At 41.1% G+C, this 26,402-nt stretch overlaps 1 protein-coding gene across 2 annotated transcripts in view; it reads left to right on the plus strand.

The window, feature by feature from the left end:
• Positions 1–26,402, plus strand: part of COL4A2 (collagen type IV alpha 2 chain) — a 141,608-nt gene that overhangs the window by 77,769 nt on the left and 37,437 nt on the right. For both annotated transcript variants that reach the window (XM_075057591.1, XM_075057592.1), the window contains exons 5-16: positions 13,075–13,209; positions 13,296–13,340; positions 15,459–15,575; positions 16,275–16,346; positions 17,879–17,914; positions 18,005–18,067; positions 20,382–20,417; positions 21,080–21,121; positions 21,641–21,715; positions 22,915–22,959; positions 24,146–24,208; positions 24,954–24,998. In XM_075057591.1, the coding sequence (XP_074913692.1) occupies positions 13,075–13,209; positions 13,296–13,340; positions 15,459–15,575; positions 16,275–16,346; positions 17,879–17,914; positions 18,005–18,067; positions 20,382–20,417; positions 21,080–21,121; positions 21,641–21,715; positions 22,915–22,959; positions 24,146–24,208; positions 24,954–24,998 (774 nt within the window). The remainder of the gene's footprint in view (positions 1–13,074; positions 13,210–13,295; positions 13,341–15,458; positions 15,576–16,274; positions 16,347–17,878; positions 17,915–18,004; positions 18,068–20,381; positions 20,418–21,079; positions 21,122–21,640; positions 21,716–22,914; positions 22,960–24,145; positions 24,209–24,953; positions 24,999–26,402) is intronic.

The following is a 26,402-nucleotide window of genomic DNA, read 5'->3' on the forward strand; positions in this document are numbered from 1 at the left end:
AGATACACAGAGATCTGAAGACGGCAAACTAAAGGGAGAATAAATACATACGCAGAAACAGAAGGATTTCGCAGACATCACAGAGAGGAAGAAGATCTAAGCGATAGACCTGGTGAACAGCTAAATTGCAGGACCTTAAGGAGTATTTTAAACATCAGGTGTATTGCCATATTTCACTGAATCACAGAATGCTTGAGGTTAGAAGAGACCTTTTAAGATCATGTAGTCCAACCTCCCCTGCTCAAGCAGGGTCAGCTAGAGCCGGTAATGTTTGATTAGTCTTGGTTATTGTCCAGGTAATTTGCGGGTTACCAATCTCTAGGCTGTAGTGACTCATTTAGCCATCCACATTATCACAGTCTGTATTGAGCACTGTAGTGCTTAATAACGATATTGGTCAGGGTTTGTTTACTTTCATATAACAGATGTTCTTTGCCTCTTGACAAAAAAGCAATAAAAAATATAGGCAGTAGCTTCCATAGGAGAGCTAGCACTGGCTCTTTTCAGAAGCCAGGTAAAAGCCATAAGCTCTCCCAGATGCAGAAGAGGTAAGAAAGTGAAAGTTGAAACATGTTTTCATGGAGAAAGGGAAGAGGGAGGTCAAAAACTCAGGAGCCACATGAATATGAAGTGCATTTGTTGCCGTCTCTGTCAAAAATACAGAAGGCTGATGCTCACTGTGGCAGTTGAGGTCATTTCAGGTACCTGGAGGATCCAGGACCTGTGAATCTAGGATACAGATGTTCTAGCATTAGTTAGTTTTTTGGAAAGGAGGAGTAGCTTCAAATTTTCTCTTGCTTCCTTTCGTCCTTGCCTGTAGCAGACAAGGTAAAGCAGGAGAGGCATCCTAGCAGACATTCAGGGTCATGGTTAACCTGTAAACTGTGCTGTTCTCACCTTTCATCACCAGCAATTCAAATTTCCCTGTCAATAAATGCAGCCTCTCCCATTAGGCTGATGGAAGCATTTCTGCAAATACGTTATCTTAAGTTCATGAAGATGGCACTTCATCTGCGCAGCACTGATTTCTTCAACACAACTAATACTGCAAGCACACCATGTTTTAGCCAAGAAGGCATTAATTTAGCAAATCCTTCTGGAGGCCATCCAGAATCAGAATCTGAAATACTGAAGATGCTTCCCTCAAGCTGAAGCCTGAAACCAGTCCCCAGTCATGGGACCCAGATGAGTAGTCACAACAAGTTCTTTAGCAATCTCTCTGGTATTTCCATAGAACACGAAGGCTCCTTCTGCTGTTTCTCCTTGTCTGGAAGGCTTCTCTTTTCCTCTACGTTACCTACATTTACTCTCAGTTAGAGAACAACCTTAATTTTCTCCAAGGCCTGTCAAACTAATGGCATGTCCTTCAAGTAGAAGCAACTTGCCGTTACAGTTTAATAGTACCTTCACTCCCCCAGTATCTCCAGAATGAAGAGGAGTAAAGGATCAAACAGAATGGTTTGCTCTGATTCTCATCCCGATCCTCTGCTGAAGCAGCTGTGTAGCCCACGCTGCCTACAATAAATGGTTAAAAAATTTCCAGTAGCTTTTGAAATCAACTTTTGAAATGATAAATCAGCTTTCTCCTTGAACAGCTGTGGATCTGTGCTGCTGATGTTCTCCAGAACATCCTTTCCCATGAATGATGAGATTTTGGAATCTGCAGAAGATGTGTGGGCACTCTTGGCCCCCATTATTGCTACCTCAAACCAAGTATAACAGAGAAACTAGATCTTTCGTAATGGATCTGGAGAACTATACCTTCCTGTTCAAGTTTATACTCCACTCTTGACCCTTGTCAGAACTGTTATCACAAGGTAAATTCAACAGAGAGAGTATTTTTTTCAGGTAGATGATACAGAACAGTTTCCTTCAGGATTCAAAGGGAAATATTTTTACTCTCTCTTCCTGATTTCAAGGAAAAAAAAAAAAAGACTTGTGTGGGATCACAGAGACTTCTCCAAGTAACTGGCTGGCGTAATACTTTCCTCAAATCATTTAGCTTCCCTAGATCCTTCAGCTTGATCTAGTACTGCCAACTTCTAAAACTCTTCTGTGAATCTGTGTGTACAAAAGACAGGAAACTTAATTGTATTATATGAAAGACAACTGCTGACAGTTTTCAGTATTTGTATTTACTACCTGAAGGTGGCAAGACTTCTCATAGATAATTTAGACTATTTGTTGGTGGCAAGACTTCTCATAGATAATTTAGACTATTTGTTGGTTTTGGAGACAAACAACATGAAGCCAGGCTCAGTTTAAAGACCGTCAAAGTGATTACGTTAGAATATTTGTGATGTTAACGAGCCACATCCACTGGAAGGCACTAGGGTTCATTTAGCTTCAGTGTAAGCTGACTCAACAGCAGGCTTCAGCCAAGTCCCAGTTGCTGAAATTTCTAGAGCATCCGCATTGATACTAACATCAAGATTAGCAAATCATGTAGAGAAAACAACTGTGCAAACTCCGTTCAGATGATCTCACAGCACCCCACTGCTCTTGAGACCCATCTGTCCAGAAGTGTTAGGAGAAAAAAAGATGTCTATTATTCTGCATCAACAATGATTCTTCATATTGCCGCACACATCTGCCTTAAAGCCCCCCGTCCTTCCTGGCGGTTCAGAGCCAATCATCTGGCCTTGCCGGGAACTCGGAAACCGTCCCAAACTGCAAATTCCCATGACCAGAGTGTGAGGGTGTCTAAGGTCTGCACCGAGTCCCTTGTACATGCTGCTAGAGCGTGTATTCTGGGCTCCCATGTGGAGAGGGTATCTCAGCACACAACTTATTAAAAAAGTCACAGCCTCTGTAAGAGAACTGAATTCTTTCTATGGTTAAAATAGCCAGTAGTAACTTATATTTGCACGATCGAGTCAGTTTTGATAGCTGTTCCCACCACAGAAATAGTTACGCTTTTGTTCAAAAAGAAGAGGAGCACAGAATGGAAAAATTGGCATATGATAGACTGAACTCCTGCAGGGGTTTTAATTTTCACATACTCTTAAACTCATGGAGCCTAATGAGCTTAACATTTTGGCCAGTTGCACAATTTGGAAATTTCAACAGTGAATGGTTTTTGGACAGAAAAAAAATGTTCTCACAAATATGAAAAGTGAACAGATGTTAGTTACTATTGGTGCTTCCAACGCCTACTGACAGAAAACATCTGTGTTGAACTTCCTGAATTTTAGGATCTTGAGAACACTCCCACACACCACCGAAAGCCATTTGAAAGCAATTGGGCTGGCGGATCGGCTTTCGGGTCCATGACTGAATGTTCTAACGCGAGCAGGTGCTGGTTGTTGTCTTGCCTCGAGGAGCCCAGCTAGCCAAGCAGCAACCTTACAGCTATCTGACCCGCCGTGTTATGCAAGTTTTTAGCATTTTGTGTGAACTGTGATTTTAAAAGTGTCATAAAAAGCAGTTGATATAATAGTATGATGGTAATAAAATGATGGAATGAATGGAAAGAATGAAAAAAAAAAAAAAAGATTTTGGTGTAGATACTAGCAGATTAGGAGGATTGTACTGCATTGTATGGTGCCCTGGAAAGTGTCTGGCTTTTTTAATACTGTCAAAACCCATGTTGAACAAACAGAATTTTCTTCTGGTTTGAAAACATGCTCATTGCGCTAAAAAACGTGTGAGGCTTTTGCCATCCCTCAAAATGCTCAGTCAAACATTTAATAGGTACCATGACCAAAGTCTACCCTTTTACATGAGCATGACACAGCAACTGTCACAGGGTAACTGGGAGCTCCCTGCTTCCTCCTGCTCCACACCCATCGTCTTGATATTTGTCTCATTGTAAGAGCAAATTTGGCAAGGTGATTTTCCTCTCTGGTGAATTTTTGGTTGGCTATCGAACTAACCTTCCCCAATTAATTAAATAGTAATGAATGTTTTGGAAGGGTAAATCAATGTCATTATAGTGTTCTGTGAAACACCATTAGCTCATCGTCTCAACTTCAAGGTGATTCAAAGTAACATCTCTAAGTTCTTTTATTTAACTCTTTCTTGAAGACAGCATTTAATTGGAAGTCAGAGGGACAATATTTACATGTTAAGAGAAGTAGTTTTTTTCTTTTTTTGTAGTTGTCTTGGGCAGGTACTCTCAGTTAAACCAACGTGAAGTGAGTAGCTCCGTTAATCACACCTCCACTCTCACGCTAACCCAAAGCATCTGTCAGGTTGCCCAGTGTCAGGCCAGCCTCAGCTCTGCTGGGTCTGCGGGTTTCTGAGATCTGAGGGTTTCCCCATGATCCCCTTACGTCCTGCCAGAGACCCATACCAGAATTTCAGCAGCGCCCAATGTAGGCGGAAATTTTGTTATGCCCTCAATAAAGATGACAGAAACTGAGCTAAGAAGCTATATAGAAGCACTGGTATTTAAGTGGCTCCTAGCAGCCTAAAAAAACATGTATCTGAGTAGCCAAACAGGAAGCAAGGTAGAGGCCAGATGACATACTTGGAGTAAAGGGACATGCTTTTGAGCACACATTATCATCTGGTCACTTTTTTATACTGAAACATTTCTAACTTCCGAGAAAATCCTACTATTTTGCACCACCAGTAGCAACAGGTCTGGCATATACTGCCTGCCAAGCTTAAGTAAATTTATTGCATTTATATCCAGCTCCTTTTTCATGCAGCATCATTTTCATGCTCAAGTTTATTTGAGTCTTAATCCTAACTGCTAAATCCACAATTCCAGGACTTGATCTTTTGGGGTATTGTCTTCTTGCACAGTTTAGAAAGCAGCAATGCGGGGGTCAACATTTGAGCTAGGCACCTAAGCTCCTTTTACAGACAGTTAAGAAAAATGGGCACATTCAGGGTGCATTTGTTTGACCTAGTTTGAATACGTGCATTAGGATATACCATGCCATAAGATGTCACCCTCTCCTGATGGGAGCTTTGGATGACTACACTGCATGTAGATAAATGTCTACATTGTTCAATAAATACAATCCTTAAAAAAAATTGGTGCCTTTCAAGTCATTAACAAGTTCTATCACATAATTCTGTAGACCATGCTTACTAGATAGATGTATTTGCTAATATATGTCTTAATTCTGGTCCCAAATTTCCCAATTTGTCTGTGCAGCCATACTTCAGCAGAGATGCTGCTTTGGAGTTTCAGTGCTATCCCCTTACCGAGTCTGCAAACAAAACCACCCTTCCCCTCTGCCCACGGCTTCCTTCCCACATCATCTCCTCCTTCCTCTTCTCCTTCCTTCTACGCAATAACGTTTTGAAGACTTAGCATGGAAATCCTCATGGGGTTTTGTCTAGACTTGCCCTTTCTGATGTTTATCTTTGAGAGACCATTGCCATGGTCCCAGTATCATTCTTTCTACAGCAGCTCTGCAAAGCACAGAAAGCATTTCTGACATATACTCCTATGTATTTTGTGACATGAAGAAACTTTTAACTGGTTCTTTTGAGTGCTTGACCTACATTCCAGCGTCTATTTCTTTCACGCATGTTTTATCTTCTTGGGTGACATAGCAACTTTCTGGAAGATCACAAATGAGATCAAACCGTGGGAACAGAAAACAGTACAAAATTATTTCATTTACTGGCTACAGAAAAGGGCTGTGGCTTCTGGTAAAGAGAACCCTTTCATAGTTCTTTTTTTATGAAGATTTAATGTTTATTCCTTCCTTAATTAAAAAAAAAAAAACAACCCCAAAACCAACTTCTGCAAGCTGAATCACTGCTCTGGAATTAATGTTAATGTCATTTGGTCGCCGCTGTCCTGAGAGAAAATGTCGCATGTCCAGACAATGTAGTTGAAAGAGCAGCAAATTGTTACCATGCCACTAGGCTGAACTAGCCTCATTTTTTAGTTATTTTTAACTTAAAGTGAATTTTATAATTTTTTTGTTTACTTTTTGATATAAATAAAAAAGCTTTATAACAAATGAGAAGGGAAGTTTTTTCTGAGAAAACGAGCTGGAATGTGAAACTCAGCTAAATAACATTCTCTGAAGTAGCAAAAGATAAATTAAAAATAGAAATAAGCATTAGCTATGTACTTTTTTTTTAAAGCCTGCTGACTCTTTCAGTGCTACTCTGTGCTTAAGAATTGAATATCACACAGCTTAAGGCACATGAGAAAGGTTTGCTTCGTTTGCTTATTAATACTCAAGTTAGATCACAGAATTCCATCCCTTCCTAACGCTGGTAACCATGTGGTGGCAGAAGCTAATGCCAGCCCTACAGTAAAATACAGATTCACAACATAAATTGGAGAAGACGCAGGCCTGTGACATTAAATGTAAATTTAGCAATCCACTGGAGAAATAAAGTAGTAAGTTTTTCTCATTCCTCTTAGAAGACCAAGTCCTTCTACTACACGAAATACAGGGTGAACAACAAAACACGGGCACTTCAGGAAGCCGCGCTGCTCGGTCGCACGATGAATTTCATCCCATTTCATTCGCATTTTCCCAGCGATCTCGCTGCCAGACATTTTGCAGGAAGCTGCCTGCTTTTGTTGCCTTAGACCTCGCACAAAGACGCTTTGACCCTACCTGAACTCCTTATCAAATTTCTGGAAGTTTATACCACGCTCTGGAAATGTGCACCTGCGGCGGTCAGGGCTGCGCGCGGCAGCAATGGCTGGTGCCATCTAGTGAGGAGCTTCTGAATGCTCTCTGCAAGTGGAGACTGGTCATCTGACTTTTAGAAAATAGTCATTATTACAGGCCTGAAGACACAGAAATAAAATGACATGCTAATATGTTTAACAACCAAGCCTGCACAAACTTCAGGATTTTTTTTCCCAGATAATCTTTCTTTCCAGTGGCTAGCATTAGCTATGTTTTGCCCTATGTATTTATGTTTTCTACCATTCCACAGATTGTTTTGACCTACTTTTGCCAGGTGGAATTGCAAAAATGCTTAAATCTTGCTAAAACAAAACTCTGAGTTGCTGAGGTGGGTGGAACCATTCAAACTACATTATCAGTGTACAGCATAATGATGTATGGTGTAGGAATGCGCCCCTGTCTTCTGCATCATGGTAGATGTTGTGCTCATCGGTGACTCAAGTTGTGCCCAGCAAAGCTTTGAAAGTGAGGTGTTTTAAACTTGGTTTATTCCAGCAACCACTGAGAAGTGTGAGTAAACAAAAATTTCGTCTTAGTATTGCTGGCAGGAAAGGAAGACTATGCATGTATCCCTGCCATGGAGACATTATGCAAAAATAACCATTTAAGACCCATAGGGTCTTAAACTTGTTTTGGAATCGGTTCTGTAAATAGTCAGAGGGCGTTGTGCGACGAGCTCTCTGGAGACCTGTCCGTACTGGGCAGCCTGGGGCTGCCAGCAGCAGTGGCTGACTGGGAGTGAGCTGGTGGAGCAACGGCAGCAGGATGCTCCACGCGGGCTGCTTTACTCTGCCTCTCAGCCCAGGGCTGTGCAAGCCCAAAGTGAAGTATTTCTGGCACAGTGTGCACCCCGTGGAGCTGAAACCCCAAACCTTTCCCTTACATATTCCCCTCTAATACGTTCAATCCATAAACTCCTGGATTTACGCTCCAGGAGAAATGCCAGGTGATATGCCCATCCCAGTCTGACTCCGTGTGCCACAACAGGGTTCTTGAGGTTGTTCTTTGTAGTTTATATTTTTGGGGGTGGGGGGAGCATTAAGATCATACGTTTTTTTAGTTGGGCTCAATGACTGCTTTACTATGCCTACCTCCAGGAAAGATGCCTCAGAGAATCGCAAATTCCCTGCGTTTACACCCCGTTCTCCACATTTTGCCAGCATTACGTTTAAAAACTTTTCCGTTTCTTTCCCATGTGCCTGCAGGGATGCCTTTTCCTGGCTCAGAAGTTGCTCATTTTCCCTATAACCGATTTTATTCCCTGGTGAGTTGCTCTCTGTTCCGCTTGCTGGTCTCGCTGTAGCGGGACTGCGTCGAGGTCCTCGCTGTCACGTCCTTTCCCCATCTGTTCTTGCGGAGACCGTTCCAGGCTGAGCCTCCTGCAGAAAGTCCCAGCTCCCACTCGCCTGTCACGGTCAGATCGCCCTTCCCGCAGGAAGTGAACTTGTCCTTTCACCAGTGACCTTTTTAAAATGTCAGGGAATTAACCTCCTTTCCTCTTGTCCACTATGAAATAAATGATGGCCTATAAGGACCGTTTTCCTGGGGGGAATACTGAATCATCACATTCCGTATACCAGAAGCAGTTGCAAAATGGGCGTCTGTAATGAAATGTGGGGAAGTGGGCTCCATGACAGTGAAGCTCTGCAGTAATTCTGATTCTGTCTCCTCACTATTGCAAATCAACTGCTTTCTCCTTTCCTCTTACCTCCGCGTTGGTAGGTGGATTTCTCAGCAATTCGTGATGATGTTCTTGTATTTTAAAACCTTTGGAGCAGGTACTGTCATTTACTGTATGTTTATTTGTATAGCACCTCAAACAATTGGTTGCTCTCAAAATTAGTGCACCCTCCTCTACCAGTTTTGTTTCCACACTGTACATTTAGCAGTAAATTAGAAGGAAGTAAGTATTGCAACATGACACCTCTTTCATTTGGCTGATCCTAAAAGAACTGGAAATTAAAGTTCAAGCTGAGAAACATGAACATTCAGTACAGATCTAAAAGTCTGTTCACGATCTTCTTAAGTCCACAGGGACTTAATTGCAAAATGCAGTTATTAAATTCAATCACAACCCCGACAGCGTTGTCTTTCATGCACGTCACTGGACAAGCGACAATGTATATACAACATTGCAAATATTTTCTGGGAAGATTTCCTCCAGGCTTCCTAAATTTCTGACCTTTGCTCCTCCCTGTAAATAGCTTTTGCACATGGCTGGGCCAGCCACATGGATTGTGCGAGACCTCTTCCAGTCCGCTGAAGTTGCAGGAAGAGCAAAGCAGGGACTGCCTATTTAGGAGCGTATCCTGACATTGGGAGCTTCGTCATTCATCTGAACAGTCGTGGAAGTCTTGTATAAGAACAAAGAAAAAAAATCTTGTTGATCTTCAAGTTATTCCATCAGCCCACTTTTTCCTTTTCTTTTCGCGTGTTTCATCCAAGGCACGGACCGCAGCATGCCACGCATGCTTAGGTAAACCTCTTAGCACTGGACTGTAAAGCCAGTGGTGGGTGATGTGGGGTAACGGTGCCGTGCGCTGGATTCGGGAAGAGTTCCAGTTCACCCCAGCAAAATGGGAAGCCTTCTACCGGAGAGCACCATGGGCCAGAGCACGTTTTTGCATTGCTGTTATCATTTAAGGAAAGGGAGCACCACAGAAGGTAGTTTGTGAGTTGTCTAAAATATGACAGATATGGATAGCATGTTTCTCTAGGTTTGCCTTTTTTTTTTTCTTTCTTTTTTTTTTTTTTTTGACCTGAAAATTTAATCCAGGCACAATTTCACAGCTTTGCAGAATTTTCTAGGATTTCTGACCCTCCAGGAGCACAAGCAGAGCGGTACCATGTGTGGCATGTTTCACACAGGGGAATTCAGGACTCCAACAGTTGAGTCATGCTTTATTTGACTAAACCTTTCAAATTGATTGTCTTTGCTTAAATCTCCTCAATGACCTTTGCAAAAGAGAGAATGTTCTTAGGTCATTTGCTAATGAAAAAGGGACATACTTGTTCAACAAAAGATCTAACATAAAGAAAGCAGAGTAAAAGCTGACGAGTCTGAGTTAACGAAGGTTAACGAAGTTAATTCAGTTAACAAGCCAGGGTGCTAATTGGCTGAAGAATTACATAAACATTGTCATGATATTAAGTACTTCCCCAGCTCTGACTCTAGCCTCATGCTAAACTGGTTTCAGAAGGATCAATTCTCTTGCCTTTCTTGCAAATAATATTAAATAACCCCTATTCCTCAACGAACAAATGGTCAAGTAATTACCAGGAAAGCACAGGGAAGGGGTGCTGGCGTTGTCCAGCTCTCTTCCTTGTTTTCCATTCCTTGTTTACTTCTTCCTCCACACCAGATAGGAAAATGGGACTGGAAGTGGGAGGGTGGTATTTGGTGTAGGAATTGGAGAGGTAACCATGTTCCCTGTAATGGCACCTTTGAAGCGTTTTGCAGCTCTGCTTGACCCCCCGCAGAAAGCCAGGCTTGGATTTGACAATTCTGAACATAACCAGCGTTTTATCAGCAGTTACAATTAGATGTTTTACACGCGTTCTGCCTGCAGCCTGCTGCCCACAAAAGGGGTGTAGATGGGCACTAAAGAGATCGTTTGCTTATCTCAGGTGGGTGAGTAGCTTTGGGAATTTATTTGACTTCTTTTGGCTTTCAGGTACTTAAAAAATGGAGCAGCATTTTCAATGTACAGAATCCATGGTTTCCTTTCGTTGTGGAAGTAACTGAAACATTTGTTTTCAGAAGCTCTCAAAATTAAATTGAAACTGGCGCCAACTCAGATCGCTACAACTGAATTTGAATAATTTTTCTGTGTTCTTTGCAGGTGTATGAGATACATTTTCATCCTTTTTAAAGGTTCATTTCCAGATTTGGGTGTATGGGGAAGAACAAACTAACTTAATTATTTAATTAAGTTTTAAGGCTTTATAGTAAGATGGAAATATTTTATATTGATATTTGCATAAGAATTGATACTGCTGTGCAAAAAACAATAAAGAACACAGGCTGTGCATTTTTTTTAAATGAATGAAATATCTATTATTTCTCTAAAAAGGCAATTTCATGGTGTATGCTCATATGTACTGTCTCTTAATTAATTTATACTAAAATTTTGAGCCATAGTAGGTAAGAAAAGTTGAGAAAAAGTGACATCGGAAAAGACTTCTTTTTCCTGATCTTGGAGCTCACACTGATGAATATTGGTTCAGATTTAAATCATTATTCTAGTGCTTCTAATCAGCATCTTTCCATTTGAGTCAGGTAGCTAAGAGAAGTATGTCTGCTGTGAATCTGTTTGGACGAGGATCTGCACCTCCATAAGATGACTTTTAGAGATTAACTGATTTTTTAAAAACTGAAAACTACTGATGTGGAGAAAGATGCATCTGTAATAGCCAGCTGTGGCTGGCATAAGGAAATGAGCAGCCTCTTGTTCAGATGCATATGCCTTCTGCCAACACGAATCATATTATAATTTATATGTATTCATATAACCTTTGTTACTTCTCAGTTTGTTAACTTGAAAAGACGTTGGCCTCTTAGCACCTAATAATCCACATGAGCAGGCTTGGTTTAGAAGTAGGGATACTATATAAAGCTGAGCTTGGTTGTAAGCAGAGGAGAGATTCTCTTTCATGCTGACAGCTCAAACACTTAAATCCATGGTGTCCTTTGGCAATGCTCCTAAACCATCAGTTTTGTCAAATTAATCATAACAGTATAGCAAAAGATCCATACTGTAAGAGATCCATCCTGGTGGATTGTCCCGAGGAACTCCATGTAATTCATTCTTCATACTGGCTCATTCCTAGTCTTCTTCCAAGAAAAAAAATTGCACAGAGTTTTGTACTTTGTTTGGGTATGTCAGCTTCTCAGTGTGGACTCATTTGATATAATACACTAAGATTTAAAATACAAAAACCTACTCCAACTGTTGTGACAGCCGTTTTCCAGGAAAACAGTGTGGAAAATTGATTTTTTTTTTTTTTTTTTTTTAAAACTAGAAGTAGGCTGTGTTTCAGTCATAGTGTTTGTTTTCAGGTTTGCAATACCAAGACAACTGTAGCATAGATAAATGTTAATTATAGATAGATTTTAACAGTGAAGTTTTGAAGTGTGTCACAAATAGGCCTATCCTTCAATATGAGAATAAAATAAATTTTGCCTAGTATCAATAAGGCATTGTTCAGTATCTTTACTACAATTTCCTCAATACAAGGAAATTAGGATATCTTCAGGTTCATTTCTTCAAGTCCCTACACTTCCCTCCTTCACTCGTCCCACCTTAATGGCATTAAATGAAGTTGAACTATTGTCCTCCTTGGACAGGATTGCATTCATCTTCCAGCCCTTTCTTTCCAGGCATGGGTGAGACTGTAAGTATTTTATCCTAAAGCAAGGTGTTATTTTTTTACCAGCTCCTTTGTGTAAATATGTATCTGTTTGTTCGTGTTTTGCCGTAATTCTTGCTTTGTGAAATGTTGATGCTGTTGCAGACTGGTCTGTGAAAAATCTAATAGCATTTTTAAAATACTTTCATTAGAATCGGCTTAATTAGAACATCTTGGTAAATGGTGCTTTCCACCATTGAAGCATATTTCTCCAGAAAAGATTGCGGCGATTTACTATTAGTGTTGTTAGTGCACTGAGTACTGTAGAGCATGCAAAACACATGTGCCTTTGGTGACACTACGTCTGGAATGGCTTTCAAAATGGCTTTGGTTCACAGATCTCAGACATACTGTCACAACCCATTACTTAAACCACCATTGTGTCATTTCAAAATGATTTTTTCCCCTGTTGAGCCTTGTGATGTTGGCAGTCAACAGGGTATTATTTTTAAACAACGTTTGAAGTGGCCTGAAGAGCCAAACCAGCGCTGGAAGGGAGAATGACAAGGGCGCCCTGCGTGCAACTCTCCAACCTGCGTGGACACGTGCGCGTCTAATCGTTTTCAGGCTCCACTGCTAAATAGAAATGTCATCCCCAAAGAGGCAGAAATTCCTGCCATTAGATATCAGACTCCATTTGTAAGAAATACAGCCACTAAGCAGATTTCACAGTTAAACATATTTTACTTGGTTGGAGTGTAATAGGTTATGTTGTAGGTCAGGGAGAATCACTCTTGAGAAGTCTTATTCCAAAGAAAACACTTTTCTCGTAGAGCATCCATGAATATTCAAGCAGTGAATATTGATTTGAGTGTTAATTTCCATGTATTGACTTTGTCATGCACAGTGTGGTCACTGTTGCTGGAGTTTCTCTGCGTGGTGTTTCCAGATGACGTTCATCAAAGAGTCTGGCCTACTGAAACGGAGACAGATTCTGTGTTTATTTTCCCTTCAAGAGATCGACTCCATTGCAGCAGCGGTAACTAATCCAGCTTTGCACATCACAACTGTTCCTAAATAAATGCTTTTTTATTATTTTTATCAGGGCCAGCCAGGAATTCTTGGATCACAGGGGTTCACTGGACCACCAGGATTGATGGGGATCCCAGGAGTGCAAGGTCCCAAAGGTCACAAAGGTGAAAGAGGATATCCAGGAATAAGTGGACCCAAAGGAGAAGTGGTAACTTTGGAATATCAGAAGTTTTAGTTAATAAGTGAAATATCAGGCAGAACATCATCTTAATTGTGCTGTTTCACTCGCTCTAGGGGCAAAGAGGAGTCACTGGATTCCCCGGGGCAGATGGCATTCCTGTAAGTAGCTGGTTACTTCATCTTTAAGAAATCACCAACTGCAAATATTGCAGGCTAGTTTAAAGCCTTTGTACTTTAATTAAAATCTCTGGGCTAAATTCTGCATCGGCCACATATGCACTTTTCAGCTAAGGGCAGTTGTCGAAGTGAGTGGAACTGCAGATACACAATAGAGCAGAATCTGTGCTCCCTCTCATTCCCTTGGATAATTAAGGTCCATTTGCTTTGTCCTATGGAGAAATCCCCTTGTAAGGGGGATGAGAAAGGATGGAAATTTCCTGTGTCCCTGGAGGTTACCCAGCTAAGTATGTTCTTTTGTAGGAAAGAGCTGTGAGATAAGTACTTCACGTCTCTTAAGCTTGTAAGGGAAGGACACCAGTGGGTCATTCCTTAATTATTTCAGAGTAGCAAAGCACATAGAAAGACCAATGATTTTAAGAGTACTAACCATTGTTATTTGCTTTATAGCTCATATGGCATGCTTGAGATAGTCTTAAAAAACTTACTGAACACCAAACAGTGTCAAACTTTGAACAAATTGACCAGGTCCATGAAACTGAAATATTCAAAGAGGAAAACTGGGTAAAGTTCACAGCACAATATTTTCCCAGCTTACTCTTCTTTACATCTTGTGTCATAAAATAACAAAGAAATCTGAGTCACTGGAATCCCTGGACAGAGTTCCCAGGCTTGGGTTTCCTTTGTAGTGCTCCCTGACACCGGGGCCCCGCTCTGCAGCCCACGCATCCACATCCACTCTGCTTTCACCCTTTTTTGTTTCCAGAAGAGCTCCCTATCGAGTTTCAGGGCTTTCTCTCTCACAATCTTCCTCCTCTCCCTCTGTCTCACTCTTAAAGGAATAGCAGATGACCTTCTTTCCCATTCCTATTAACACTCCTGAAGCCAAGGATCTTGCTTATCTCACCACGTCATACTGAGTTTTTTCTAAGCACTCTGACATCCTGGGAAGGAGAGTAAATCGCTCCCCTGTGAAGCCCCATGTCGCTATAGCCTGTTGCTTCTCTTCCCTGAGCAAGTTTTCTTTCTTAGCCCTGCCTTCCCGACCTCTGTACGTTGCATCGTGAGGGACAAACAACTTCAGACAGCACTTGAACCTGCATGCTCGTTGTGTCCTGTCCTCGAGCTCCCTTGCCCTTCCCACTTGCTTACATTCTCCGACCAGTTTTCTCATGCCGAGACGTAACACGGGCCGTCGGAAGGCGGATGGACGGGCACGTGTACGAACTGTCATGGCACAGGGCGAGGATGTGGGGCTGGAGGCCAAGAGGGGGGGTGGCAAGCCGGAATCTCTTCTGGGGTGAGGAATGCCAGTACTTGATGGAGCTAGGTAAGGACACGGACAGACTTCTTTTTCTTTCTGACCAAGGGAGCAGAAGCAAAGGGAAAACTCTTGCTCTAGATAGAGGAGAAGGAAGAAATGTCTCATGTTCGTTTCTGGGGGGGTTGGCTGAGTCCCCTGGCAGAAAGAGCTGCTCAAGGGCAGATTTGCTTCTCACCAGCCTCAGCGCAAACCAGAAGCAACAGCAGTTAAGGTGAATGTAGGTACAGCAATGGAAATCCAGTTTGAGGCAGGAGTAACTTTTCAGAGGCTCCGTGTGGAGCCCCCGCCTCCCTCGCTTTGAGCCCTGCTGTTTTCTTCCATACTTACAGCCTCATCACAACACTCAGCCTAGCTCCAAAAGCATCTCTGACTTTTTCCCTGGCTTGGAAGCTGTTCAAAGCCAGCAAGGAACCTTTCTTCCCACTCTTCCAGTGTGAAGCACTGACATGCTTAACAGTCCCAGTTCTTGGTGGCTCCCTGCACAGCAGCCTCATCTGGCTTAGTTCTCTGCTTAACAGAGCCGGCATTGAACATAGCTTTCCTACCCTTTCTGAAAGGTCCTTCACTACTCATTTTTTCATGCTGTCTGGGGCATCTGGTTCAAGCTGCAGCTATATTAAAAAAAGGCACTGTCTGTTTCTGTCTTTGAAAATCATAGTTTCCCATGGATCCAAGCCTTGAGCTTAATGTGAGAACGTCTAAATACTGTGTGACTACAGGAAAAGGAAAACTGGAAACAGATGGGTAGATAAACATATTTTTTTTTTCCTCAACAGGGTCATCCAGGGCAGCCAGGATCAAGGGGGAAACCAGGTCATGATGGCTGTAACGGGACAGTAGGTGACCCTGGTGACCCGGGAACTCCTGGATTCTCTGGTTTCCCCGGTACCATTGTAAGTAGCTGGCAGTGAGTGAGTACCTGGAGCTAAGACCATTACTGAAGTGAGTTTCATTCGCGTGTGTGTTGGAAACAAACGGGACATCTCTTAATGGAGCTCCCTTTTGGCCTAGCAAAGTGGACTTACCGCGGACACGCTGCACGATGCTTAGTTATTAAATTGCAGCCAGAGCTGGGAGGTCTGCCCAGAGCTATACCTGTCACATAGGTCTTGCGGAGAGATGACTTCGGGAAAACCTGTACAGCTTTATCCAACAGTGATAAAATAATATTAAACTCACAATTCCTGATGAAAGTAACCTTTTCCTTCCCTGCTCCGTGGCCAAAGTACTGGCTTTCCATGGTGCGGTATGTAGGATCGTGCTGAGGTGAGCAGTGGGGTTTGCTGGGGCTCGCGTCAGCCCTGGGGAGCGGCGGCTGCTGCTCTGGGCAGGAGGTGCTGCCCAGTAACACCGCTCCCAGGTAGTAGGGGGTTCTTCCCCCAGAATCGGAAATTCATTTTATGTGCTGTCAGGGTTTACACTCTGTTTTTAAACCGTGAATTTCCAAAGTTAGGCATAGGCTCTGCCTCTAAATGGCAGTATGTATATACTCAAGAAAACCCAAACAAATATTTTTTGTTACTCTTAGCTGTTTATGTGTTAAGGTATATGACACAAAAGCTTACTTCTGCTATTTTTTTGGTCCCTTCCAGGGCGTCCAAGGGCCAAAGGGCCAGAAAGGGGAACCCTATGTACTGCCACCAGACATCGCAAGCCGGTACAGGGTACGTCTCTAACTCCTGTGAGTTATTCACGCTCCGTACAGTTTTACAAGCAGATGATGGAGAGTTGATTTTTCTTACACTCTGATGGACACATCCCAAGAGGCCCACTTCGATTCTGTGTAGGCTTTGCAAGGCAGCTTCTGCTTTCTCTGGTTACAGCAAAGTCTATCTGATATCCAGGGAAAAAAAAATCTCCACTCAGTTATTTACAAGGAATTCCAGCCCACAGGTGGATTGCAGAGGCACTGGAGATGTTATAGCTCAAGTATTACCCTCTTTATTCAATGACTACCTTCATATCATGCATGACAAAATCATTCCTTTGCCATAGTTTTGGCCATTGAACGATTCTATTTAATATTAGCATCCTTTCTATATAATTTTCATGCAGGAGTTTGGTTGACTTGGGATAAAATATGCTTCAATATATTATTTAGTTATTTAGTAAACCCCAAGTATTCCTATGGGTGCTTTTACTCTATCTAATCCTTAAAACTTGTTTTGTAATCACTTGTAGCTTTTTCTCATATATATAGTCTTGTATAATTTGAAGGTATCAGATAAAGGGTTACATATGCCGTTAGAGTATAAATTGTGACAAATTTATGTACAAAGCTACATCTGAGCTGTACTCAGCACAGAAAAGATCTTCTGGCATCGTCTATGTATATTTTGTGCCAGTGATGAGTGCCAAAATAGGTTTTTCTGTTGACATATTCATAAGTTGCCTGTATTTTTTAATGGAATCTTCTTTTCCTTTCAGAAACTCTTTAAATCTGCACTTGTTAGTAATTAGGAATGATTAAGTAATGATTAAGAATTGCTCAAGTATATTGTGGCCAAGAATGGATACTGACACCTGTATTCATTTCAGAAAGTACTTGGATCTACAAATTATTCTGTTAACTAAACTCAAATTAACTACTTAGTTAGGATGCTACTCAAAATGATGGAAGGTGTCTGGACTGAATACCCGCATTATTTATGGGTAGTAGAAGATCTTTGCGCTAGAACATTTTTGGATCCCATTTCCAAAAACATTTCAACATGTACTGCAGTTAAAATATGTGGTCACTGAAAACAGTATGTTCCAAATGCTTTTAGTGACTCAGAAGAGAATCAAGATGATTTGGTAATTCCCATGCAACTCATGAAAAATGAGCTTGTGCATTTCAGCTAAGGTTATAGCCCTAATTAAGCCACTGGTTCAATAGGATTTTTCAAAAAAGAATTAAACGTGGTCTGTTGACCACTTCAGCCTTGTAGTTTGGATCCCTAACTTCCCTAGCCAACTTTGTACCCTCCTGCTGTATTTCATGCACCTATACTATATATATAAAGTACGAAATCTGTGGCCCACATTTGGTTATCTCAACACCTGTATTGAACGCATCTGTATGTAAGGGTTTGTGTAGCATTGTATGCTCTGATTAGCTTTTGGAATGAGAAAAAAATTAATGAGTGAGAAAAAGATTTTGTTCAATTTTGTATATAGTACTTATTGCATTTTTTACTTCTTTGGTTTTTTTTAGGGGGAACCGGGGGATCCAGGGTTCAATGGTTTTCAAGTAAGTAGTATTACAGCAAATGTGATAAAGTGTCAATAGTAACTGATATCAGAAGAACATTAATTGATGTTTGGGTTTTTTTATTTAAAGGGACCTCCAGGTACGCTGGGTATTCAAGGACCTGTTGGTCCCAGAGGAGAGCGAGGAAGACCAGTAAGTATATTTGAAATATGTTCCGTAGAAAATTAACCTAACAGAGGAATTAACTCAGCAAGTTCCATTATGTTGGATTGTAACCTAGCAAATGGATAGAAAAAACAGGTTAGAAATAGCAGTAGGTGTCCTTGGACGCAAAACCTTTTAAAAACCAATGTGAGACGCTGATTCTACAAGGATGAGTGTTGCAAAAAGAGGTGTAGCTTCTTTCACCCTGTATTGTCAGAGGCTTTTGATTTATATTGTATTTCTTTAAGCTCCATGAAAGTGTCTTGCTTTTAAAGATTATTCAATGCTGTCCCATCTATATCCCCTTACACTGAGTTATCAAAGATATCAGGACCTAAATATGTTATCTTTTCTGCTCATAAAGGATATGTATATAAGCTCTCCACACTTCCCACGGGAGATTGAATTGATAACATTCTTCATTAGTATTTAGAATACAATTTTATTTTTAAACTATTTTTCAGTCATTTTTTCCAAAATCAACATTTACAGCATTGCAGTTGACCACTGTTGCTGAATAGTTCTTTGGGAAGATTGTGTTCTCTCCAGATACCATTTTCTACATATCTTTTTACCATGGTTAATAGTTTTATGGGTCAGAAGCAGATGTTCAAATTCAATATATCTCATTCTCTTTAGGCTTGCTTTATTTTCCTGTAAGACAACTTTATAGCATTTGCTTTTTTGTTTGTTTTGTCAAAATTCACCTCAGACCTGCTTGATGTCACTGATTTGAGGGGGAAGAAAAATTAATTCAGGGCTTCTTACACACAGCCTGCACAGCTGTTTTCAGGGACAGCACCCTCAAAAAAAAAAAAAAAAATTTCTAGGACTAAAGCCACAGCATGCTAAGCCTGTCCAAAGCTAATTTTTGCAGTGGCCTGTTTTATCATCTGGAGTAAGTTGCACCTTGTCTTTCTCCTCTGGTCCTCCTGAAGGGAAATCTCCGCAGTCCTTTCTTTACTTACTCTTCCTCTAGAGTAAACCCACAGAGTTCATGAGCTTCTCACAGGAGCCTAGCCTCCAATGACTGGTATTCCCAGTCCTCCGTCTTGGATGTTCGGAGTGCTATGAAGCATGCGTTTTCTGAGCCCCGTGACTACATCCCTCTGGTTGCCATCTTGGCCGCATCTCTTCTGAACGCTCTTCCAGAGTGGATGGATCCTGAGCATCTCCAGCTCTTAACCAAATACATCCAGATACATTTACTGTCTCCAAACCTGTGACTCGCCTGCGAGTGGGACCTGGGAGCATTTCCCCGGTCTGAGTTTGCATCATTCCTCTTCCCCAAGCCCTAGATCCTGCAGGAAGGCGAGCGTCGCTCCCCAGGTCCCTGCCTGGCCTCCAGGCAGCGGGATGCCCTGTCCGGTGCATCTGCCCCGTAGATTAGGCAACAGATCACAGGCTGCTTGACTAACCAAAGCTGATGCAAAAGTAATTGTTTCAGAACAAGCCTGTTGCTCACGCACACAAAGGTACGTAGCAAGGCAGAGATGCCTAACAAGTTCAGGTCTCGCCTGAATGCTGCTATCTTTTCCTTGCAGGTTGGGCTTGATTTTGCGTAACCCAGTTACATCCCCTTCGGGGCTCAGTAGATGGACAGTTCCATCTGCAGCTCGCTCTCTTTTCTATGCCTCTTGTTCACCACCTTCTCCTCTGAACAGCTCATGCTTCTTATTCACCACACCTTTCCGATATTTGACAGAGTTTTTAATGTGTAGAGCCCTTTGGAGCCTCTTGACTACCATAGCTGACTGAAGCACGGCAGGTTCTCTCTCCAGTTAATGGCTTTCCTACTTTTTCCTACTTCTTGTAAGACTCCGGCAGCTTTTTTTCCTGTTACAGTTTCATTTCCCACCATCTTCCTTTGATTGCACTCTGTACAATACCAAAGAGGTAATCTGAGATTCATGAGGTAGTTCCACTCCCTTTACAGATGGATGCAGTACCAAGACACCAGTCCAGTGAAGCACTTAGACGTGCTTAACTTTAGGTATGAGCTTAAGATGTTACTAAGTCAGGATCCAAAAGCACAAGTTCTTATTGCTTGAAATAAAAATGGGGTTTCGTTAGGTCTAAACTGGGAGACCGTTATTCTGTTGGGAAAGATTACGATGTGACGTATGAGGGTGTTTTTCAGAACAGTAAACACAGCTAATACAGTGAGGATGGCACATTGAATGCTGAGGAATACACTGCCTTCTAAATATATACTTATATTTCAGACATAAAGTAACTGACTTCCTGCATGCATTGATTAGAAAGCAACAAGTAACTTGCTTTCCCTGTTGTGTTTCCCCAGGGACCACCAGGGCCCCCAGGGCCCCCAGGACCACAAGTAAGTCTTTGTGTCAGAGTTGTTCATGTTGGTTTTGTGTCGCTGAGGTTTATCCAAGACCCACTTGAAGGCAGCAAAATAAAGAACCACAGGCTGCACCAGAGGCTGTGTAGCACAAGACCTGTGTCGGCTGCATACCACGAGAAGTTAATCTTACACTGGGATCGCCTACCCTGAAAAGATTAAACCAGTTCTAGAGCCAGATTTAATTTGCTGCTGTAGTCACAGTAGCTTCCCATGAACAGAGAATCCTTGCAGTCTTTGCAATATTTGATTATATCTCAGCAGAAAAAATATATGAGTTCATTGTTCCAGCCCACTTAGGTATTTTATTTAACATTCAGTGCTATTAAAAAACTTGCAGAAGAAATGCTTGATCTTTTCATGACGTTGCTCAGTGAATGACTCAAAGTCTGTTGTAAGAAGCACTGGTAGCATGAGATTTTAATTAGTTGTCTGTCTGAATATTTAGGTCTATAAAAATACTTTTAAATCTATAAAAATACTTTGAGGTAAACCTAGACTATTATATGATTGCAGTTCTTCAGTGGTGTCCTACAGACTTGTAAGCCTGAAAAGGCCTTTAAGCATGTTTAAATTTGAGTTTTACATTAGAAAACTGAGTCGTACACTTAGTAAATCTTGACCTATTGTTTTCGCAGGGCAACAGGGGCCTTGGCTTCTATGGAGAAAAAGGTGAACAGGTAAAGGAAAACTAATGAATTAATATCACTACTAAAGGACAGGTTGATTCTACTTGCTATTTATAAAGGAACCTATTTTAAATACTCTTTTAATTTGCAAATGTATTATGTAATTATAAGAGAAAAACAAACAATTATAGCTCTGAAAGTAATGATAATCTCCATAAGGAATGTCATAGCTGAACTAACTTCTACATGTCTAGGTCTAGCTGTGCCCTCGTTTACACCAACGAAGAGGTAACGCTTCTGAAATTTATAGAGCCAGACCATTTTATATAAAGTAATAGTCTTTATCGTCATTCTGGAAACATACAGGGCAAGAGCAAGTATTGCTATATGTTAATCCCACACAAAATAATTTTATCTTGCCATCGATTTATTCAGAGGTTTAGAACCATACTCCTAGCAGGGGCAAATCTGCATTGCTCCTTTTGTTGCAGTTCCTTAGACCCTGTGCTGATCAAGAACTTGACAAATATTGTACCTGTTAGTAAACGTACCCTTACACTTTTTCTGCAGGGCCCCCCAGGTCCTCCAGGTCCACCTGGGCTTCCTACAAGAGAACTGATGGGTGTCCCCTCGGACAAACACAAGGTAACTATTTTGCCAAAATACACAAGGAACTAAGAGGTCTGCAGCACCAAAACTAAAATATTGTACAAATGTGCTTTCACATACAGCACTTAGAAGACTTTAGTATATCAAGAGAGAAATCTGCTACTTTTCCATAGCTTGGATCATGAAGTACTTATTGAAACTATGGTGGCTGAAGTCATTCAGAAAGCACTTCTCACAGACTAGAGGTGCCTCAGGCAAACCTGTTCTTTTTAAGTATGCGACCCCTGGCCATCACTCACATCTTCTCATTTTACAAGCAGAAATACCTGCTGAGAAATCATTCAATATCTTATTTTTCATAATAGTGAGTGAAATTTTCTTCCTGTAAAAGAAGCATATCTTTAGGGAAGCTATCTGAATTATTGTGTTTGTTTATATAACTTATCTATACGGTGCAGATATTTGTGTATAAGGCTCGTTCATACATATTGGAGAAACCCTCAACAGCAAGATGCAGTTTATTCTCATCTATTGCTTCTTGCTGGGAGCAGAAGTATTCATACCCTGTACACGTATATTCTGTATCAGACACCAACCTCCAGACCAGTAGTTTTTCATCCCAGATTTGAAGTTAGAAAGTTCATGTGGCTCATGCAATTTCTGCAGTAAGATAAGTAAATTGGTATGACACTGAAAGATCTAAAAATGCCTTTGACAGTCTGCGTTAAGTAACATACATGTTGGGATTTCCATGACTAACCAGAGATGTCTGCATATGAGCTACTTGTCTGGAGAGCCTTTATATTCAGTGGAGATATCATCAATATAGTGAGTAGACTTGAGGCTATGATTTGTCTCATCCTAACAGGAACTCTTACTTTTGATCCGACAATGCATAGATAATCAGTAGGTAAAAATGGGAGAATGTGCATTTATTTGTAGGCATTACTCAGGCACTCACCACCCAGATGTCTCATGAACAAGCCTGGAAACAACCTGAGGTGTTCACATTCCTAGAAACCTTTTCAGAAAAATTATCAAATATTTTTTAAAAAAACAACTTTAAAAACTTCTTATGAAAACATGCATTTCATATGACAGGCATATGAATAAAGAACAGCACAAGAGTGGTGTTTTTTCTCTTGATAAGCATTTGTCACTTTGTGTTGTACAAAAGTTACTGAGATGTAAATGGGAATGCCTAACATATCTGAATACTTTTTCTTTATTGTTAGGGTGAAAGAGGAGAACCTGGACAAAAAGGGGAAGCTGGAATTCCAGTAAGTCAAGTGGAGAAGAACAAAGACAACTAATAATATTGGAGTTAATACTGGTACATTCTTCAGTGAAATGATGCAGTATAGATATGGAGCAACGTAAGCGGAGACACTAGTTCTGATGCATTAGAAAAACTGAACAACATGATGTGTAATAACTCCACAGTACAATCAGTTGTTCTCTCGCTGGTTTAACAAAATAAGATTTTCCCTCACACACTTTTTAATTTTAGCTTTAACTATTAATAAATCTCTTCACTGCTGGTGATCTGCTGATCTATGTTTAAAAATTCCACTAAATTTCATTAAATAAGTATATATGGAAATTTTCTCAATCCTTTTCAGCCTCCTCTCCAGCACATACAGACTTTTGCTCTCACTGGTCATTAAGTCTGTTGAGTAATCCCATGTGTTGCTGTATCATTTAGAGCTGTCAACCAGGCTTGACTGAATGTGGTTTAGTTAACTCACAGGCAACCTCTAGACTGTCTAAATAGCTTTGCCATTGAGTGGTTCCTTTTTACTTCCCGGAGTGGTTTAAAATACAGTCTTTACCAATTAGGGATGCCTCACTGAGCATTTTACAGAGCTTTATTTTCTCAGATGGTCTGGTCAGCTTCTCCACAAGGTTATGGGAGAAGGTCGCAGTGTGAGCCCTGATGCCCTCCGTGTGCAGTTGCTAGCCAGTTCTTCAGCTGTTGGTCAGATTTTACACGTGTAGGATTTGGTTGACTACATTAGGAAAACTGTAGATTTGTGCTGATGTAGCAAAAGGGGATATGTGTTTCTCCCTTTTTTTTTCTTCATAATAGGATGGATAGCAGCATGCCTGTGTTTGCCAAACAGTTCTCTGAAGCTACAATTTGGGCATAAGCTGAGTTGCTTAATTGGTTGTATAGCTGAACAATTGCTTTGGCTCTTCTTCAGAGTTGCTGCCACAGAAGAAATAAAGGAGGAGATGATAGGAGGGAAACCCTGTCCTCTCCCCAATGGCCCACTCCTGCTATTGTAATGAAGCAAGCATGTTACACTTAATTTTAAGGATGACAGTTCTTTCACATGCAGCTATTATTAGACCCTCCATGTGTTCCAATGATGTTTTCTTCCTGTTGAGCTTCCACAAAACAGTGTTACAATTTTTTTGCACATAATGAAGAAATATGTTGACCTGACTTGTAATGTTTCCTAGGGTGTACTTCTCTATGCTCCTGAAAAAGGTGAAGAAGGGGTAATGGGCTTCCCAGGACAAAGGGTGAGTCACTCATTAAAAATTCACCCAGCTGAATGTGCAAATCCAAGCTGAGAGTTTGCCTTCAGGAACAAAACACAGACTAACCAACTATAGAAATGATAGTTCTTCAGCCCACCGGGTTGTGGCCAGCTCTGAACTGCCTGATGTAGGAAAGCAAAAAGGCCATTTTGAAATGGCAGTGGGAGGAGGGTCCCGTGGGACTCGCAGGTATGCCTGTACCATCACTGGGGAGCCTTGTGCATCTCTTACCTAAAGCAGTGCTCACTAACCACAGCTACTGTCCTGGTCCTCAGCACAGGCTGTATTGCACCGTTTCCATCTTAGCACTCTTCAGACCCTGGTTAACAAACAGGAGTTTGGTTCTGGCTACTTGTGACCCCAGGAAAAAAGCTAATCCAAATACAACTACCTTGTAGAATCTATGGATGCCTTTTCTGGGGCAGTGTTTCTAAAGTGCTTAAACAGAGTGAGACCAGTACTCAGCATACACTTTAAAAAAATCTCATCCATCTTTAAAATCTTCATGGTCAATTTACAATGTATTGATTAAGAGATAAATGCCAGATTAGATTTCAGACCTGTTTGTACCATACATGAATCTCATTGAAAAAGTATCTGAACTCTGACTGTTAGTGTTAGAGTTTCAAGCTGTCACATTTATTTTATCTAAGAAATAATAATGGTTCTTAACCATTAGGATATTAGGATGTCACTTTATTTTGCTGATTTTATTGTGCCTTCATAGGGACTGCCTGGCATCAATGGTTTTCCAGGACTCGGTGGAGAAAGAGTGAGTATTTCATACAAGACTGCTGTTTCTGACACATATGTAGACAATCTGTCCTAAAAGTAAACTGTAGAGGACGAATTCTGCCTGTAATTACACCAGCTGTAGTCTAACAAATAGCATCTGGATTCATCCATCATTGTAATTTTGGGTCAGTTACTTTTCTCATCAGTGAGGAAAAAAAAAATAGCCCTATAATTAGTCTGTTTTGCTTAAAACATAAGCATGTTTTAAGAGCACTACAGGGAGGTGTCGTTTTCATTGTTCCCATTACTGTGACCATGATTTCTGTAATTTTTCTTCCTACATGCAGAAACTTACTTTTTTGAATAGCTTTCTGCAGATGTGGTTGAGCTGTATGGTTATCTTGAATATCACAAAAGAAGAAAAGGAAACTGATAAATATACCAGCTAAATCTCTGTCCCCATGGAAAAACACCCAAATATTTAAAATAGCATTCTGTCAGACGGAGAAGAGCTCATGCTTTCTGTTCAGTCTCAGAAAAAGGCTTCTTCAGTCAGCATTAGAAATCACTTCTGTGAGGTATTCAAATAGCTGTGGGACGCATGACTCCATCCTTAGTTGTTTAAGGATTTGTCCTGCCGTGAAGGCATAACAATAATAACATGAAACACATGGGACATGAAATTATGTAGAATATGAAAAATAACATTTGCACAGCTCTTCGGTCTGATCACAAAACCTGGTGGTGTGAAAGGGAATATGTTATCAGTAATACGTACGTGGAGAGGCTGATGCAAACCCCATTAAAGCCCACTGGTGGACCTTAACGTGGGTTCATGCTCCAGTCAGAAACGGTCAGTGGCTTCCCCTTCTCGAGGGTGGATCTCGGCAACCATTTTAGTGGAAGGTGCATTGGTTTGGATGGAATACCATTGTATAATGTGTGTATGAGAGGGGACAGCTGCTCGATGCACTGTTCACAACGTCCTTCTTTTTGTTGATTTTCAAGTGATTTGATTCTTAAGAAAGAAAGAAGGATGGCTAAGTCCTGCCTGCACACAGATGAAGTTGCAGTTAATTAGGAAGCTGCTGGCTTCACTTTTAGACCACCAGCTCCACCTAGTGTAAAGAGATTTTACACCTGATACTCAAGAGGCTCCTTTTCTGATGGTGTGATGTACAGTTGCCATTATGGAAAGGTCTCTGAAGGGTTTCGGTCCAGTTTGTGGCATCTTGCTGAGAGCTGTGGTATTTGTAGCGCTTCAAAACTGTGGAAGTGACTTAGCTGGTTATTAACATTCAAGTTCTGTGTAGGAGTTGTTCCCACTGTCCAACTCGGGACATGCTGAATTTTTAAAAAGCTGGCTAATAATCTAACTAGTGTGAATTAGTGAATGAACTATTAGTGAATGAACTAGTGTGAATGAAACTAGTGTGAAACA

This window comes from Buteo buteo, chromosome 25 (assembly GCF_964188355.1).
Source record: "Buteo buteo chromosome 25, bButBut1.hap1.1, whole genome shotgun sequence".
In the NCBI taxonomy this organism is placed as follows: domain Eukaryota; kingdom Metazoa; phylum Chordata; class Aves; order Accipitriformes; family Accipitridae; genus Buteo; species Buteo buteo.